An 18642-nucleotide genomic window follows, 5' to 3' on the forward strand; every position below is an offset into this window, starting at 1 on the left:
ACTGTTTGAACCATTCATCACACTGAATCATCTGCCAAGATCCATATGTACTTCCTAAATTTATTTTAATGATAGATAGAAAACTTCCATATAGTCGAATCAATCACCTTCAAAATTATTTGGATTCAAAAACTAAATACCTAGAATAATGCAGTAGGTGTTCAAGATTCTACAAGATTCAAAAACTAATAATAAAAATACGTGATATCAAGATTCTACAAAAGCAATGAATGATGGCCATGAAAGTGTTATATAAGAACAAGAATGGCAAAGTGCATTACAAGCGAACAAATGCAGTAGGTGCTAATGCCATAACAGAAGAGGAATAGCTGCTAAAAAAAATTCATGAAAAAAAATTGGAGAAACAAGAAGTTTTGACTTAAATTTTATTTTATTTTATTTTTAATAATCTAAGTATTCAACCCTTTGAATCGATTAATCCTGAAATGAAAATGACTGATCGGGCTCCATAAAAATTTCTCACTGGCCAAACCACCAAGAGAAATCCAAATATAAAACCAACTCATCACTCCATAACCAACATTCCAAAGTTGCCCTCCCACTAAAATGCACTGTAGCTACGAATTGATAGGCTAATTAACTGTGGAAGCGCTTTACCAATTCACCATAGTAGCCCGGGGCAGATGAAGCTTTGCCTTAAAGCGATCCTTAAGAAGCCAAAAGCACAACTTCAATTTCGATTCTGGAATTCTTCAATGAAAACCAATCGATAATTGATGCTGCTTGAGTCAGATAATAAAAACCATAAATGACATTCATTATTCAAACCAAAAAATGCTTATTTTCAAATCAGCAAAACTTGGCATGAACAAAAAAACTCACCAGTAAGTGGCCTCAAAGAAAATGCCTAAAGATTAAGCAACATGAACAGGCACCTCTACAATAACTTCTCCGCAATCTGGATAGCATTTAGAGCCGCACCCTTGCAAATCTGTTCTCCACAGACAAACAATTCCAACCTGTTGTGATTTTGAATGAGTACATGGTACATATTGTAAATAAGGTTAATTGCAGTAAAGGATAATGTAACGCTACATATTACCCAAGATTGCCATCTATCAAAAGATCCTGTCATATGCGCCCCACTGCAACATCATCTTTGCTGGATACCTGGAACATGGATGTTTCAGAAGAGTATTAAATGATATCAAATATTTAATTAAAATGGAGATGCTGTGAAACAATGTGTATATGAGAAGTCAGAACCAACTTCATTTATTAGTTTTTATTCAAAATGTTTAGACGGGAAGTGCACACAGGAAATGTAGTTACTAGTTTTTTTATGCCTAACATATTCATAATAGCTGTAGAAAGAGAGAAACTAACATCCAGAAGTGTAGGGAAATGATATCAAATATTTAATTAAAATGGAGATGTTGTGAAACAATGTGTATATGAGAAGTGAGAACCAACTTCTTTTATTAGTTTTTATTCAAAATGTTTAGACAGCAAGTGCACACAGGAAATGTAGTTACTAGTTTTTGTATGCCTAACATATTAGTAATAGCTGCAGAAAGAGAGAAACTAACATCCAGAGGTGTAGGGAAATGATTGGAATCTCGGTTGTCTACAACTACCAAGCCTGCAGCTCCCTCCAGAATGTACCTAGTGGTATCCTGTACGCAGAAAATTTAAGAATATATATAAGAGGCAGGAATCCATTACAAGCACATAAGCAATGATATGCACTACTAGTTCCTGCGTGTTTAAAATGAGAGCCCCAAAGATACATGACTTTTAGACAGAAGTAGCGCTGCATTCTTTACTAGGCGCTTTTCTAAAAACAGGTAGAATCTGTCCCGGCTACCATGTAGAATCACTGAGGACAAAGCAGACAAATGAGAACCCCAAAGATACATGACTTATAGCCAGAAGTAGCGCTGTATTCTTCAGTAGATGCTTTTCTAAAAACAGGCAGAATCTTCGTCCTAGCTACCATGTAGAATCATTGAGGACAAAGCAGACAATCCCAACTGTTATCAACAGCATGAGAACACTTGCACCGCCAGGGGTCTTACAAATAATGCATACACTTACACCAAATCACAAGAAACAGAAAGATTATCCTTTTTCTTTAATCACAACCGAGCTAAATTTCATGTTGAATCGGAAACAATCTAGGAGGAGCAATTAGCTAATCATGCCAACAGATAAGAAAGCATAAAAAGCCTTGTCTCTTACCTATAAATTAGACAAGGTGCATGTCATGGAATTGATAACTCCATCCATGAAGTAGAATAAAGGGAATAAAAATGTGTAAGAGTGATTACTTTTGAACAATCTGATAATGAGGACATAGTATGTCTAAGGTAGACGGAACAGTCCATGTTAGCCCACAGTAAACATGGTTAATTGATCCAAAATGTGAGAACTATTACACATGCCAATATAACAGTATATGTAATACTGGTGCATTCCAGTATAAAAATACACTGTTCAAAAGTTGGATTTTTATTGGAAGGCAAACCTAGAAAGAATGAATAGTTTGACAACAAAAGAGAATGATAACATAAAAATCTCAAGATACTAATAGGTTTACGTTTATTTCACAGCCTAAAAATTTCTATAGCTCGATCATATTCTATAAAGCATGACAAAGAACCACAGAACTTGGTGATGTCTTTCCTTTCAGATGTTTATTGAACTAACCTCGTCGAGAGGCTTTTCAAACTGGAGATTCACACTTTCTGCATGTGCGTGCATCACAGGAACTCGAATGCAAGTTGCAGTTACTTTGACATCCTTGTCATTCTGGCATTTACCAAACAAGCTTATAAGAAGAAACAAACAAGTTTATATAGAAGCAGAAAATGTTTGAAAAAATGTGGTTAGGTATAACAACCGAACATTTACCCAAATTTTTTGGGTTTCCTTCACTAGTTTCATTTCCTCCTCATTATATCCATTAGAAAGAACTGCTGTGTGTGAGAACAAATTAAAAGCATACTGCAGAAAAATGAACATATATGAATCAAAATCTGACACTAATCAACCTTTTGACCACATTTCCCAAATTAAAGGCAACATGAAGTAACCTGCTGCTTAAAGATTTTGCATGTAGGCTCTTTGCCATCCAAGACCTACAGATAAAAACAAAAATATAATATAATAAAAATGGTAGTTCGCAGGATGATTACATAAAATTAAACAAATAGAAAACCTCATGAGTCTGCTGGACCAGCTCTTCAATGGCAGCAGCACCTGCACCCCTAGATGCTTGATAGGTGCAGACTACCATCCTAAGGGTGCGTTTGGTTCAAGTTATCATACATAACCTTGGTTATGTGATTACTCATAACCTTGGTTATGTGATTACCAAGTAATCACATAACCAAGGTTATGGGAGAATAAAACATAATCTTAATCTTTTTTGGTTCAACTAGGTAATGGAATAATCTAACTTGACATTTACTATATTACCCCTTGTTTAATTATATGATTAATTTTGTAGAATAAATTAAAATAATAATAATAATAATAATAATGAATAAGTTGATAATATATATAATAAATAAATAAAATTGATTTATAAATTTTAAAATTTAAAATAAATTTATATATTTTTAAAATATAATTAGATATGTAATTAACTTATTATATATATTTTAAATTTATATATATTTATATATGTGATTAAAATTTTTAATTATTTTAATATATTTTATTTTCCCTTATTAAAATTGGGGCTCCTCCCCAATTTTTTTACGCCGACAACTTCTCCCTACAGCAACGCCACTTCCTCCGCAAGCCGCCGGTGCACCATCTCCACGAAGAACGAAGAGGAAGTGAAAGTGATTGACGCCGGAGGGATCGACGACCAACTTCAGCCCGATCTCCTCCACGACGTAGTGTTGCACGACCCTATGGGGATGGGCAAGATCTGTCGCACAAAGCATGTGGCGATGTTGATCGTGACGAGCTCGCGACGAGCTCACAACAACTTCTGGAGGCAAAAAAGGAAGACGCCACTGGAGGCAGCGAGGAAGTAGAGGTCCTCGCCTGGGGCGACGGTCGTGCTCTCGACAGGGATCTTGAACCTTCGGCTGAAGCGGTTATTGAATCCACATAGTACGAAATCCCTAGGGGGCCTCTTCTTGTAGATGAGGAGCCATCTGCTGCCGCGATCGGAGCTTCCCTCATAGAGGCTGCGGAAGTCGTCAAGAGAAATCATGAACGGACACGAGAAACTCCGAGAGGATGAGGCGGAAGAAGATCTCATCGAGGAGCTCGGAGGGGAGAGAAGGCATACACCGATGATAGTGATGTGGCAATCAACATGCCTCATAATGCTCTTGCTCTGCTCTTCGAAGGGTAATTTTAGAATAAAATATTGATAACCCCGGAATCATAGAAAACCTAAGGTTTCCAAGGTTTTCTGATTCCTGGTTCTATTCCCTAATTACTGATGTGGCGGGAATGTTGCATTACCAGGAATCAACAATTACTGGAACCAAACAAAATTATCGTTGATAGCCAACTAAGATTATCAGCGATAACTCCGAACCAAACACGCCCTAAGAGTAACCGCAATCCTAAACTTATAAATCCAACTTTATCATGGGACCTACTATATCACATCACTGCCATATCAAAAATAAAAAATCTACAACTTTTATAAACCTCTTCCTACAACTATAAACCCAACAAACAACTTTATATTGGACCCACCATATCATTATCTATATTTTCTATTTACTATTTTATTTAATATTTATTTATATATTATCATAAATATATATTTATAATATACATGTTAATTAATTTATTAATAATATATATTAGTTTTATTTAATATTTTTAATAAATTATTAATTTAATAATTAATATATAATAATTAACTCAATTTTTTATTTTCACTAAATTTATTTACGAACAAAATAATTTCATAAAAATATTATTGAAAATTTAATAATTTGCAACATTAACAAATAAATCATTACAATGAGGTCATAAAATAAAAATAACATAATTAAAACAGAATTAATTAATAATTAACTTATTCCTCACTAATTATATTCATAACGTGTCCAGACGTGTTCAACTAAGTCAGCTCGAAGCTGGTGATGCACTTCTCTATCATGTAGCTTACTATAATTCTGGAGGTACTCTCGGAATTCTTGAATAGAGCCCATGACTATTCGTGCCGGTGGAGGAGAGTCTTCATTTGACCAATTGACTAATGCATCTCCTTCATCCTCAATAATCATGTTGTGCAAAATAATGCACGTATACATGATATCCTTTAAGTCATTTTTGTACCAAGATCGCGCAAGACCTCTAATTATTGTCGAACGAGCTTGGAGCACTGCAAATGCTCGCTCCACATCCTTTCTCGCAGCCTCCTGACTCTCCTTGAATTTTTTCCTTTTGGGATCCTCGGGACACGGAAAGCTCTTCACAAACGTAGCCCATTCCGAGTATATACCATCTATCAGATAGTATCCTTATGTATATGATGTGTCATTTACTGTGAAATTAACATCCGGAGCATTTCCCTATAGGACGGTGTTAAATAACGATGATTTGTTAAGAACATTTATATCGTTACGTGACACTGCGACACCAAAAAAAAGCATATCATATCCACAAGTCTGCAGATGCGACAACTTCAAGAATTATTATTGGGACGCCATAATCGCCTCTAGTAAACTGGTCTTTCCAAGCGACGGGGCAATTCCTCCACTCCCAATACATGCAATCAAGGCTGCCCAACATTCCAGGAAAATCGTGTCTCTGCTCATGCATTTGAAACAAGTGTTGAGTGTCAGCAGCATTGGGTCTTCGCAAGTATCATGCCCTAAACACATCGATCATGCATCGACAGAAATTGATCAAGCAATCAAGGGCAGTTCTCCCACCCATCTGTACATACTCATCTAGAGAGTCGGCGGGGGATGCATATGCCAATTGACGAATAGCCGCCGTGCATTTTTGAAGTGGTGACAAACCTTACCTTCCAATTGCATCTCTCCTTCACTGAAATTACTCTGAATAATCTATCAAGGCATCGACTATGCGAACAAATAACTCTCTTCGCATGCAAAATCGTCGTCGAAAGACTTCAACGTGAAATGTTGGAACATCCGAGAAGTAATCTTGGACAAGGCGAACATGCCCGTCTTCACGATCCCGGTCCACATATCTCCGATTTGTAGCTCTTCGAGAACTTCGAGTTTCTTGACATCTCTGCTCTTCCTGCTCAAGTAGCGTAATCATCATTCGATCAGCATCATCTTCTGCATCTTCCCACATCTCATTTCTCCAAAATTCACGGATATTATTTTCTCTAGAGTGATGAAGATCTTCAGACATTTCGAATATAAATGAAGTTTTAAGTGGTTCAAATCAAAAATACAATGGAATGGAGAATCATAACTTCCACATTGATATATATAAACTAATTTGTAATAGCTAGTTTATAACTACTATTTTACAATGACTACTTTATAACGGCTATTTTACAACGTCAATTTTATAATCGCTATTTTATAATGGTTATTTTACAACGGCTAATTTATAATAGCTATTTTATAACAACTATTTTATAATGGATATTTTACAACGGCTATTTTATAATGGCTAATTTGTATCGTTAATACAATAAAGACACTTTTTTTTTAAAAAACTCATAATGACCAACATAAATAAAAAACTTACAAATCAACGAACTATAAAGTACAACATAAATTTTAAAAAATATAAACGTCCACAAACGACAAAGACCAACATAAATTAAAAAACATAAATGTCTACAAATGACAAATCTATTGTAGGTCACGTCTCTTTGTAATTTCTTCAACTATTTTCATATGCCAATGAAGTTGTGTCTCTGTCATTCCACTCGTATCTTTCATAATCATATCATAATTCTTTTGCTTTAGCTCGAGTTCCTTGAGCGCTAATTTTTCCTTTTGATATTGTTGCATTTGTTCCCATTTCACACTGAAGTCTTCATCTTCTGTAACTCTAGCTTTATTCTTTCTTTTCGCCTTCTGTTGCCCTATTGGACGTGAGCAAATTTCAGAGTCACCATCAGTATCTGGATTGGTTGAAGAAGTATGTGCTCCTGATTCGGAAGTCCTCGCCTTCTTGTCAGTATGACGACCAAGAGATTGGGGAGCCCATTTCTCGCACTGTTATAATCTTCCATACGTGTTCATACTTGAAAGCCTTATTCTTGTGTACCTTTTTCCATATATCATGTGTAGCAGCTAAAACATCAGCGTCACCTTCACCACTAGCCCAATTGTTGAAGAAATTATTGTACCATCCTGAGAACTTACCAATATCAGGCATAATCCGACAGTAATGTAACTTTATTGATGTTCATTCTCTTGCTGTCGTACCCATAGGCCGATTATCATTATAGTGCGTGGTGGTACGTTGCCAAAAATGCTTATTCTTTTATGCATTACCAACTTTTGGGGCATTGGTAATAGTTCCCCAAGCTCTTGCAAGACACTTCTCCTCAGCGGTTGACCACATCACCTTAGCTCTATTACGAGAGGCAATCATTTCTTTGTCATCATCCTCGATGTTAATATTTTCTATCCCAGGTGTCGTCGAATGTGGTGGAAATTGAGAGCGTAGCATTGAAATTGGTGTTGGGAGCTCTCTATCGGATCTAGATCCTCCCAGACTCACCTGTCGAGATTCATTCAACAGCATATCTGATAGAGATGTAGTAGTAAATACTTGAGAAGGAGGTTGCATCATAAACTGCCCACCCATTGAAGCATAATCAGATGGAAACATGAAAAACGGAGCATGAGGAACAAAATTCGAACCAATAGGAGTATTTTGTGAAAATTGAGTTGCATAAGCAAATTGAGACGGATGAAGATTGGGAAGAGAACGCGATTGAGAATTTTGAGAGTTTGAATTTCCCTCTGTATTTGGAGAACCAAATAAATTGTTGAATGAACCACTGAATCTTTCAGCCATTTAGAATAAGGAGATAAAAACATCATGGTAGAGAAATTGTGGAGAAAGTTTTAGATAGTGAGTAGAGAAATGAAAAATACTTCTCTATTTATAAGCTAAAAAAGTTATTGTTAAAATAAAAAAATATCAAATAGTCATTTTTTTACTATTGTCTAAAAAAATAGATGTTGCCAAAATGAACATTGTTGTTCATTTTTGCAAAATGAACGTTGTCGTTCATTTTTACCAAATGAACGTTGTTCATTTCATTAAGTTTTTTTTAAAACAAAAAAATAATAATAAAAATGAGTATATGCTTGGCAACTAACAGTGGGATCCATGTCCATTAATTTTTTTATTCTTAAAAGCACTATGAAGCCAGCATCCAATTTTGGATGCTGGCTTCTTGAATCCTCAACTTTTAGGAGACGTGCAATGCAGTTGGGTTTACAAAACCCAAAACCCATCATTGCAGATACCCTAATGACCTGCGACAAAAAGAACAGGATATAATCCTCCTATCCAGTGCTTCATAATGATAAATGACAAGATATAAGACCATTTAAACTTAAATAAATGACTTTGTTTGCCAAAAAATATGAGATCTCAAACATTCAATAACAAAAATTGAGTCGGGCAACAACAGGAAATCATCATGAAAGATATCTGTACTGAAAAGATGTTAATCATTCAGCAAAGTGTCTCTCAAAGAGCATCTACAAGTAATGGCATCCACCCAAATTGAACAGAAAGCCTAATTTGAGCAGGAATGCTTCAATCTAGCTACAAAATAAATTCAAAATGTGTTTTTTTCCAGTCAACTGTTTTCTGTTTTCTCTTTTTAATATTATAGAAAATTTTCACAAACTAAAATGCAACACTCACACCAAACTGTATATTGTTCTGTAAAAAAAGGTAAAACCCTTTGACAGATTTTTTTTCCCAGCTGTTCGTCGATAAAGCCACATCCAAATTAACAAACTATTAATTGAAAAGAAACATTGTAAGACAAGAGAAGAAAGAACTCGGAAACAACAATGTAATGAGGAAAAAAAATGAATTGTTCAAGTCGAGAATCAGAGAGAACACGTGAGGGTGCAGAGCAAGCAGCAAAAATTCAAATCAGCATAAGACTTGGAGAAAATGTGTTACCTTGGCATGGCGATGCAGTGGCGTAGCAGCCATGAGACAGATGATGGTCGAACAATTTGGATTAGCAATGAGCGCCCCTTTCCCTGACCTCCCTTTGATCTTTATATGGGCCATGGCCTCGGGGTTCACCTCCGGGATAACAAGAGGCACTTCAGGATCCATCCAAAACGCGGAACTATTATCCACCACGATAGAACCGCGCTAGACGGCCACCGGCCCGAACTCCTCGCTGATCGATCCACCTGCGCTGAAGAGAACAATGTCAATCCCGTCAAAGCTCTCGGGGCGGAGCTCCTCCACGGCGTACCGCCGGTCCTCGAAGGTGAGCTGCTTCCCGGCGGAGCGGCGGCTGGCAAGGAGTCGGATGCTCCGGTAGGGGAAGTCTAGGTCGGAGAGGACGCGGAGAAACTCCTGGCCTACGGCTCCAGTGACGCCCACGACCGTCACGGAGGGCCCGTCCTCCCTTAGGCTCATGCAGACGGTGGCGGTGGCCAGATTCCGAATCCGAAGTGTGGAAGGTTTGACAAAGGGGTGGGAGAGGGAGAGCGCGGAGGAAGCGATCGGCGAGAAGAGATGGTTACGCTGGGTCGACGCTGTCGCCTGCATGGTGGCGTCGACTGGCAGCGAGGCTGAAAGGAGACTGGGAGCGCCGCAGGTTTAGGGTTTACCGTCATCTGCGGACCAGTTTGCCACCCACCAAACTGAACCGCGCGAACGAACCAAATCCAATGGATCGATATTTTCCCTTTTTTGCCTTCGAAATTTTGAAAAGAGAGAGAAAGAGAGAGCAAGCGCCAAACAGTTCCCTCCATTTCCCGACAGCCACTGGCGCGATCGGAAGAGCATCGCCCGTTTGATTGCCAACTTTCCTATTCCTTCTCCAAATCCCCACCGCCGCCCGCGTCTGGTTCTGGATTTCGAACCGCTCCCCAAAAAATGGCGGACTACGTTTCCCTCTCCGCCTCCTCTCCTGTACAAGTACAACCCCCCATTCACATCTCTCGATCGCCAAGGTCGGAGAAGGGCGAGCGAGGGAGTGCGATCGTCCATGGCAGGAAAGGAGAACTGCGCCCCTCGCCTTACTCGGGCTGCCGCCAAGAGAACCGCCCTCGCTCCTGCCTCGAATCGCCCAGTCAAGAAGAAGAAGCGCGTCGCTCTGGGCGAGCTCACTCCTGCCTCCAATGCCGTCACCGACCTCATAGCCGATCTCTCCACTCCGCCCATTTCCAAGCCCATACCGAAGCCTGGGAAGAAGGAACAGAAGAAGACTACTCCGGGGCCTGAGGTCCATGACCCTCAGCTTTGCGCCGATTACGCTCCTGATATCTACCAGTATCTCAGATCTAAGGAGGTCAGCCTCCTACTGGATTTCTCTTGAATCAAAGGAGGCGGTTTTAAACTAAATCGGGAATTACTGATACTGATTCCGTTGGATTTGCAGCTTGGGACGAAGAGGATGCTCGTGGCGAACTACATGGAGACGGTTCAAAAGGACGTCACGGCCAACATGAGGGCGATTTTGGTGGATTGGCTCGTCGAAGTGGCAGAGGAATATAAGCTGGTATCCGATACCATTTACCTCGCCGTCTCGTACATCGATCGATTCCTTTCCGTCAATCCCACAAACCGGCACAGATTGCAGCTCCTCGGCGTCTCCTCCATGCTCATCGCCTCGTGAGTGCTGACACGCATTGTCCATCAAGTGAGGCTTCTTTTTCATGGAATTCATCGATCTGTTGATTGAGCAGGAAATACGAAGAGATAACTCCACCCAATGTGGAAGATTTCTGCTACATCACCGATAACACCTACACCAAGCAAGAGGTGGTCAGAATGGAGAGCGAAGTCCTCAACTGCCTCAAGTTCGAGTTGGGCAGTTCTACCATCAAAACCTTCTTGAGGCGCTTTGCCAAGGCTGGTGAAGAAGATGACAAAGTGAGTGTTTACTCCTCCCTCCTGAATTGGATTTTCCCAAAATGGCTTTGTTGCTTATGTTCGTCCCACTTCTTGCAGTACCCGCCTCTCCAATTAGAGTTCTTGTGCTGTTATCTTGCTGAACTAAGCTTGCTGGATTACTGCTGCCTTCACTTTTTGCCATCTGTGGTTGCTGCTGCTGCTGTATTCGTTTCCAGATACACCATCGATCCCAAAAGCCAACCTTGGGTAAGCTGCGCTAGCTAGCTTAAGATGAGGTAGCCTGGCGGTCTCAGTTCTGGTTTCAAGCTAACCATTTTTGCTCATGTTACAGAACAAGAAATTGAAAGAGTGCAGTGGATATAAATTGGTCGATCTCAAGGATTGCATCCAAGCCCTGCTTGATCTGCAGTTGAGGAAGAAAGCACCCAACTTGGTGGCTATCAGAGATAAGTACCAACATCACAGGGTAAGTTTGTCTATACTCGGATAGGAGAAACTTCAGCCAGCCATGCGGCTTCTGTCTTTGACATGGTGCTCTTTTATTTTGTCCAGTTCAAATGCGTATCTGCATTGGCTCCTCCTCCTGAGATACCTGCAATCTATTTTGATGAGCCCAGGGAGTTGTAGCACGCCATTGCCGGCTCCTTGTTATTGGTCGAGCTGCAACACTTGGAGCTCTACAAATTTTGCTAATGTATTGATTGTGGCCTTTCTGGATTGTCACCAACAACTAATCTTGAGAAGAGATCACATAACTGTAGCTTTGTTTTTTTAACTTTAAGAGATGCTTTTGTATGGATAACAGAGGTCGCACTTGATCTCAGCGTTTAACAGATGAACATGCGCAGTGTAGTGTAATGCTTGCAAGTTCTTACCTTGGTGCATACTAGTTCCTAATTCTCTTCTATATATAAATTGTAAATTTTCAATGATATTTATATCAATGTTAGAAGATGAGCACAGGTGAATAAAGCAAGAGAAAATAAGCTTAACAAGAATGTGGTGACAATAAGCATTGATCAACACGAATATGGTGACAATAAGCATTGATCAGAGCATCAGGAGGTTTTGAATAGCAAAAAAAAATTTCAACTCATCCAGATCATATATGAGTTGTCGGAGAAACTTGTGTTTGTGATAACAATAGTTAACTGAGATCAGTACCGGCAACTTGTCCCCAACTTCTGGTTGTTATTCTGAGAAGAAACAGCATGAGTTTAACAAGAAATAATTGAGAAGATATACTCAGAATGCTGAAGAGTTGGACAAAATAAGATTTGAGAAAAATACTTGTGAATTGTCATTTTGATGTTTCTTCTCCATGACTTTCCTCCAAAAATGGTGATCAAGTCTTATGGCCTTATCATCCAAGCTGCAGAGGGAAAAATTAGAATAATCAAAAGGAAACAAATCCAACTGAGATTGAAGATTTAGTTTGAACCCTTTATCTATCACTGACGATATTTAACCATCAGATTATATAGAGGCAAACAACATGTTGCATGTGATAAGGTTTATGAAGAACAAAAAAGTTAAAAAGACAGAAAATGGCCTTGGATCCAAACGTGAAAATGGTAGGGTAAAATGGAATTGAAATGGAATGGTTCATTCTCTACATGATTCTATTATAGCATTTGGGGGTTGGAATGATCACTCCAACTATGGAGTCATTTCATTTCATAGTTAAGAGGTGAACTGTTTAGTTCCACCTCTTCGAAATTTAATCTTATTTGCTATTTTCATATCAAATGGAATTATAGAATGGGTGCCTAATGGAGTGAGTGAATTGTATAGCATTGAGTGGAGGTCGGGATGATTGGATAAGCCAGATAGACCGAATGAACAGGCAAGTTAAATTTGTCTAAAGATCAAATGAACTGAAATTGGATGAATCGTTCCGCTTGTTCCCTATTAGTACAATCAAAAAAGGAAAGAATATGTGACCATCCCCTTAAGAGCTTCCATCCTACCATTCCACTACATTCCATTCTATTCAATCAATCAGACAGTCATCAGTTCAACAAACCTGGGTCGTGTGGTTTCCTTATTTGTTTGGATTCAAATAAACCCTCAGCATTATGGAATTTTCTTTATCATATGCTGAAAAATGGTTTGTTAGATATGCAATCTTGGCAAAACCAATTTAACTATCCATACATGTTTTGGTGGAAAAGCCCCAGCAAACATTTCAATCTAATGTGCGAAGATCATGCAGATAGCTATAGGCATCAAGATAGTGAACCATTACTATATATAAGAAGACAAATAATTCATCTGTTCAACATCAAAAGTTTAATATGAGAAGTTTGTACCCCCTGATAAACATTTCACTCCTTCAAACTAACAGTTTGAGATGATAGGTCAACACATTGCTTAGAAGTTATTATTCAATAATGGCAAGGTTAAGAAACGCAAACGTCAGTAAATCAGAAAAATAATTTTATCTTTGTGCCACAATTTACTACTGAAAAATGACAGTGAGCGGGGAAACCAAATGTAGTCAAAAATGATTTCCTCTTCCTTTCTCTTTTTTCAGTTAAATATAATGACTTAGCTATGATACCCATATCATGACAGTAAGATATAGAAATTAGCTAGAAGTGAACACAAAATTCTTGATTCATATATATGACCCTCAAGCTAATTTATTAACTCCAAGCAAAGTGTTACATAAGCATTATGATTAGGACGACATTGACAGCTATACTTGCAATGTCAAAACACCATATTCATTTAAAGAATCGCCAGTAAATATATTCTACCATATTTCTTTTTTTGATTGCTTATGATGCTTTATTTTCATCAAAATACATCTTTCTCTACCATTGCACGTGCTTCTCAAATAACTAGCATATGGAGTGTTCACTATAAAATATATTGATTCCATGTAAACAGACACAGGAATTTGGATAGCCGCATTAGCAGGTAGACAAGTTGTAAAAAATGGCACTTGAATCAATTGTTTTCCTACTGACTACAAACAATTATTTAACATAACAAAATAGTGTTTACATCAAATACAAAACAAGGAAAGATGAATAACTAGAATTGCAAACTCTACCTGAGGGATATAAATAACTTATCAAATTGATAATTCATGATTGTGATGGCAATAGAGTTAACAATATGGAATCAAGAGACTTCATGTTCATTATCAATAGACGGGATCGTGCACCATGAATGTTTAAAGATTCAAACTTTCATCTTTAAGGACATTTTCGAACCACCATACCTAGCAAACCTAGCATCGCCAATATGTTAATTTTATAGAAATCGCATAATGCTCCCGCCGAATGTAAGCGATTACAACCTAAGGTTCTTCAGTTTCACCCTACTCGTTGTTGTTAGAACTGCCACACACACACATACACACAAAACGGAATTAAACCAGAAAATTAGAACACACTTGGCAGGTAACGGATCTCCTACAAATGTTTAGAAAAGATACAGACAGAGAGAAGAGGGCTGACTTCATGTGTTTGCGGAGATCGGAAGCGGAGGAGGTGCATAAGGAGACGGCAGCGACGGCGAAGGATCCCATCCAAGCGTCAAGGTAGCAATCCGAATGGATGTGGGGAATGCCAGGATCCCCACGATACACCCTTCGGAGCCAGTTGTCCATGAAATCCCTAGATTGATCGCTCCTCTCTCTCTCTCTCTCTCTCTTCCTGCCGTATCACTTCCTAGGCCGAGCACGTGGCTGCGGAACCTCACCAAGTTTTTTACTGATTATCCAAGCAGAGCAAGAGATACGCCAGGGAGAGAGAGAGAGGAGCAATCAATATTAAATTTGTTATTAATTTTTTCATTCTAAATATTATAATTTAGGTTACGTTATTAAATTTATTATTATTTATCCTCTCATAATATTAATTAAAACGATAAATTAAAAAGAAATCTTCAATCAAAATTTGAGCTGAATTTTGTAACTAATTTTCTTTATCACATATAGCTCCTCACAAAATTTTACAGCAAAAAATATCAAATCGTCCTAAATTAACGAAAAAAAATTTATTACAAATTAACGATAAAAATATTTTTCATCCGTAATTTGTGACAAAAATTTGATAATTAATAAATGGGTTGAGTTCGAGTCAACTTAAAATGACTTGATTATAACTCGTAAATCCTTTTATAAATATTTTCGGATTGGGTTCATGTCGATTCTGGTTGAGTTCAAGTTAAAATAAACATATTTTTATAAAATGAGTCTTTTCAAGTCTGGTTCGAGTTGAGTTCAGATTAAAATAAACATAATTTTATAAATAGATCATTTCGGGTCGGATTAGATTCGGGTTGGATTCGAATTGTGGATCATTTCAAGTTGAGTTCAGATCAAATATAGATAAACAGGTCGAGTTTGGATAGAATTATTTGATCCAAAATATTAATCAGATCGAGTTCAGATTTTGATATTTCAACCTATTAACCCGTCAATCCGAACATGTCAATCTGAATCAAACCCGAATTACCACCTCCAAAACAAACATCAAAAACACAAACAAATTTCACATACGAATTATCTCCAAAAATGTTATACAAATGTATCAAAAAATACAATGAAAGTCATTGCACACTGTCAACCAGATTGAGAACAAGACCAAACAAAGAATGATGTTCACAAAGACAATAAGCTTCGTATGCCTCCATCACAATTTGTATCTGATCTCTGCTTGAGCTCAAATTTGCTTACTGCATTGGCATATCGATCATCAGCATACCATCTTTGAGCAAAGGTTGGTTCGTCCAAGGTTGCTCCCCTCGGAAGAATGAGGTAGGGTGTATTCAAGCGAGGAGACTAAATGTTGATGATTAAGACCAATTTATCATGGAGGTCTCTCCGGAAGGACTTCCTGAAGGCTTCCCTTACGCTCTCCAGGAGCGTGAGGATGGCCAAATTGTTGGTGCAGCGGAGGCCGGCAAGAGGGGAATGAATTGCCTGCACAAATTAAAACTACCCTCCTCGGATCTTTTCAACTCAAAAGTGCAATTACAATAATAATAAAATAACTAAAACAATAAAACAAAGCAGAAGGACAGAGAAGACTGGGAGTTAACCTGGTTACAACCAAAAAGGTTGTTAATCCAGGGCGATGAAAAGTGCGCACTAGAAAAATCTCCTTCTCTGAAGGCGGAGAAGCCTTTTACACTCTAACAGCTCAGAACTATTGCCATGAATTGATTACAAAGTTGAGGGAACAATTGATATATAATTCCTAGTTCCAGAGGCCTTTATATAGTCTCTGGAAATCCTATCTCGGATGTCTGAGGCGCCTCCAATAGGGGTCCAAGGCGCCTCCATCGAGAGAGTGGGTAAAACTTTATCCAAAAACCCAACGTTTACTTCTGCCAGGTCCGAGGCGCCTCCAACAGGCATTGAAGGCGCCTTCAAGCTGGAGGCGCCTCCAACAGGCATTGAAGGTGCCTTCAAGCTGGAGGCGCCTCCAACAGGCATTGAAGGCGCCTTCAAGCTAGAGGGGCCTCCAAGCCTGATGGAGGCGCCTCCAAGCTGGCTGGCAGCTTTTTCCAGCTTGCTTGCTTCTTTGCTTCGTCTTCTGAAGTCCCGTTCTTTTGGGTGATTCCGCCCAACCGAAATAGGACTCACCCGAACCCAATTTTCGACCTTCTCCTCGAGCAGTCATCCTCCCGGCTTAACGTCCCTCGAACGCCGCGCACGTTCTTCTCGCCCACCAGTGTACTATTCCGCAGCTCTCTCATCCTTCGGACGCACCGAGCCCATCGGCTCCCTTCCCGTGTCGTCCTTCTCGCTAGTTGCGTCTTCCGCTCGACTTCCTGTGCTCCTAAGCTCCTGCACACTCAAACACAGGGGTTAAACACAAAGCAGGACATAACCAATTTGGTTGATCACATCAAAACACTCGCGGGGTCCAACAATCTTCCCCTTTTTGATGTACATCAACCCAAGTTCAAGTTAGGGTAAAAAAAATAGACAAATAGTAATTTTAAAGAGAATTACTAAACTAACATTTTAAGCATAAATTTGTAATAAGTAAAATTGCAACTAAATAAAAGTTTTTAATTTTTTTTTTTAAAAAATTAAAATATATCTCCCCCTAGTCTTGTACTAATCTCTCCCCTTTTTATCACAGCAAAACGGGGTAAGAGTATGATATAAAAAAATATTTAGCAAATTTTTAAGTTAGAAAAATTTTGAGTAAGATGAATTTTTCAAAATTTTCTAAACAGAATGGAATTTTTCAAAATGATTTCTAAGTCAAAATTAGTTTTAGAATTTTTCAGAAAAATTTCTAAGTAAACTGAATTTTTAGAATTTTTCAAAAATGTTAAAAAAAACTTTCAAAACATTATTTAATTCTAGTTTAATGCTTTTTCAGAAAGTTAATTAAACATTTTATTTTAATATTTCAGCTTCTAGGTCATGGTGAGGCACTAAGCCTTCTTGGTTATTGAAGCAACAACCACTTCCTTTGACAAAGTTTTATAAAGAAATTATTTGTTTAATTTTCTCTCTTGAAAGCCTTAATTAAACAAATTAATCTAGCATAGATTTCGGAACCCAATAGAGGTTCCTTCCTACAGGATTATTCAAAAATTTATGGGGTACATAGTTCTTGGGCACTCTTCTAAGTTGACCCTGATGATTTCTAATGTACCAATTCAATTTTCCATAAATTCTAATTTTTTATTTTGGAAATTTATTTAAACATGCATTATTTTTTAATTTTTTAATTTCAACTTTTAATTTTAAATTTTCTAATTTTAGCTGATCATACATTTCTAGTGGGCATGCTTTTGTTAGGTTCAATTTTAATTCAACATTTTCTTTTTCTAATTTGAATAGGTCTTTAGAAAGAGACTTAATAAAGCGAAAAGACTGAGTTGGGGTCAGATTGCGTACCTGACTTACCTGACTCGGTGATGCTCCCCTTTCATCGTCGCTTTCCTCTTCTGATGTTCCTCCCCCTTCATCTATGCTCATCTCTGAGCTTGACTCTTCTTCCAGTTGATGGCTTGCCACTAGCGCTAACCTTGAGAATTCTTCGAGGTCTGATTCGGAGGATGAGTCTGACCATGTCGCTTTCAGGTTCTTGTATTTGGAGAATTCTGACTTCTTGGACTTTACCTTTTCTTTCTCTTTCTGTTTGCTCTTCAATTTCGGGCAATCATCCTTGATGTGCCCTTCTTCGTTGCAATTGTAGCAACGGACTGTCCTTGTCTTTTGATGACGTTTACTCGACTGCAATCTAAATTTGTTAGATTTGAAAAACTCATTAAAACGTCTTACTATTAACGCAACTTCGTTTTCGTCAATTGATGCATCATAGTCAGAAGCGTTGTTTTTGCTTTTAAGGCAATGTTCTGACTAGTCTTCTCTACTCCATTGGGCTCTGCAACTCAAGATTCGTGAAGTTCAAAAGTAGAAAATAGATTTTCTAAAGTAATTACCTCGAAGTCCTTAGAAATGTAATATGCTTCTACTAAGGACGCCCATTCTGGAGTTCTGGGGAAGGCGTTGAGCGCGTACCGAATCGAGTCCCGGTTTGTTACTTCTTCTCCAAGATTGGTTAGTTGTGTGATCATCTCTTTGATCGTTGCTTGGAGTTATGCTACCTTCTTGCCTTGGTTCATCCGGAGGTTCGTAAGTTG

At 38.3% G+C, this 18642-nt stretch overlaps 1 protein-coding gene and 1 pseudogene across 1 annotated transcript; one reads left to right on the top strand and one right to left on the bottom strand.

Annotated features, from left to right (window-relative positions):
- Positions 1 to 227: 227 nt before the first annotated feature.
- LOC122019989 lies at positions 228 to 9774 on the bottom strand (annotated as a pseudogene).
- Positions 9775 to 10144: 370 nt separating this feature from the next.
- Positions 10145 to 11846, top strand: LOC122019988 (cyclin-A3-1-like). Its single transcript, XM_042577667.1, has 5 exons — positions 10145 to 10447; positions 10538 to 10770; positions 10845 to 11259; positions 11345 to 11479; positions 11566 to 11846. The coding sequence occupies exons 1-5, from the start codon at positions 10145 to 10147 to the stop codon at positions 11638 to 11640; spliced, it is 1161 nt and encodes a 386-aa protein (XP_042433601.1). The 3' UTR covers positions 11641 to 11846.
- Positions 11847 to 18642: the final 6796 nt, after the last annotated feature.

Source organism: Zingiber officinale, chromosome 9A (genome assembly GCF_018446385.1).
Source record: "Zingiber officinale cultivar Zhangliang chromosome 9A, Zo_v1.1, whole genome shotgun sequence".
Lineage (NCBI taxonomy): Eukaryota > Viridiplantae > Streptophyta > Magnoliopsida > Zingiberales > Zingiberaceae > Zingiber > Zingiber officinale.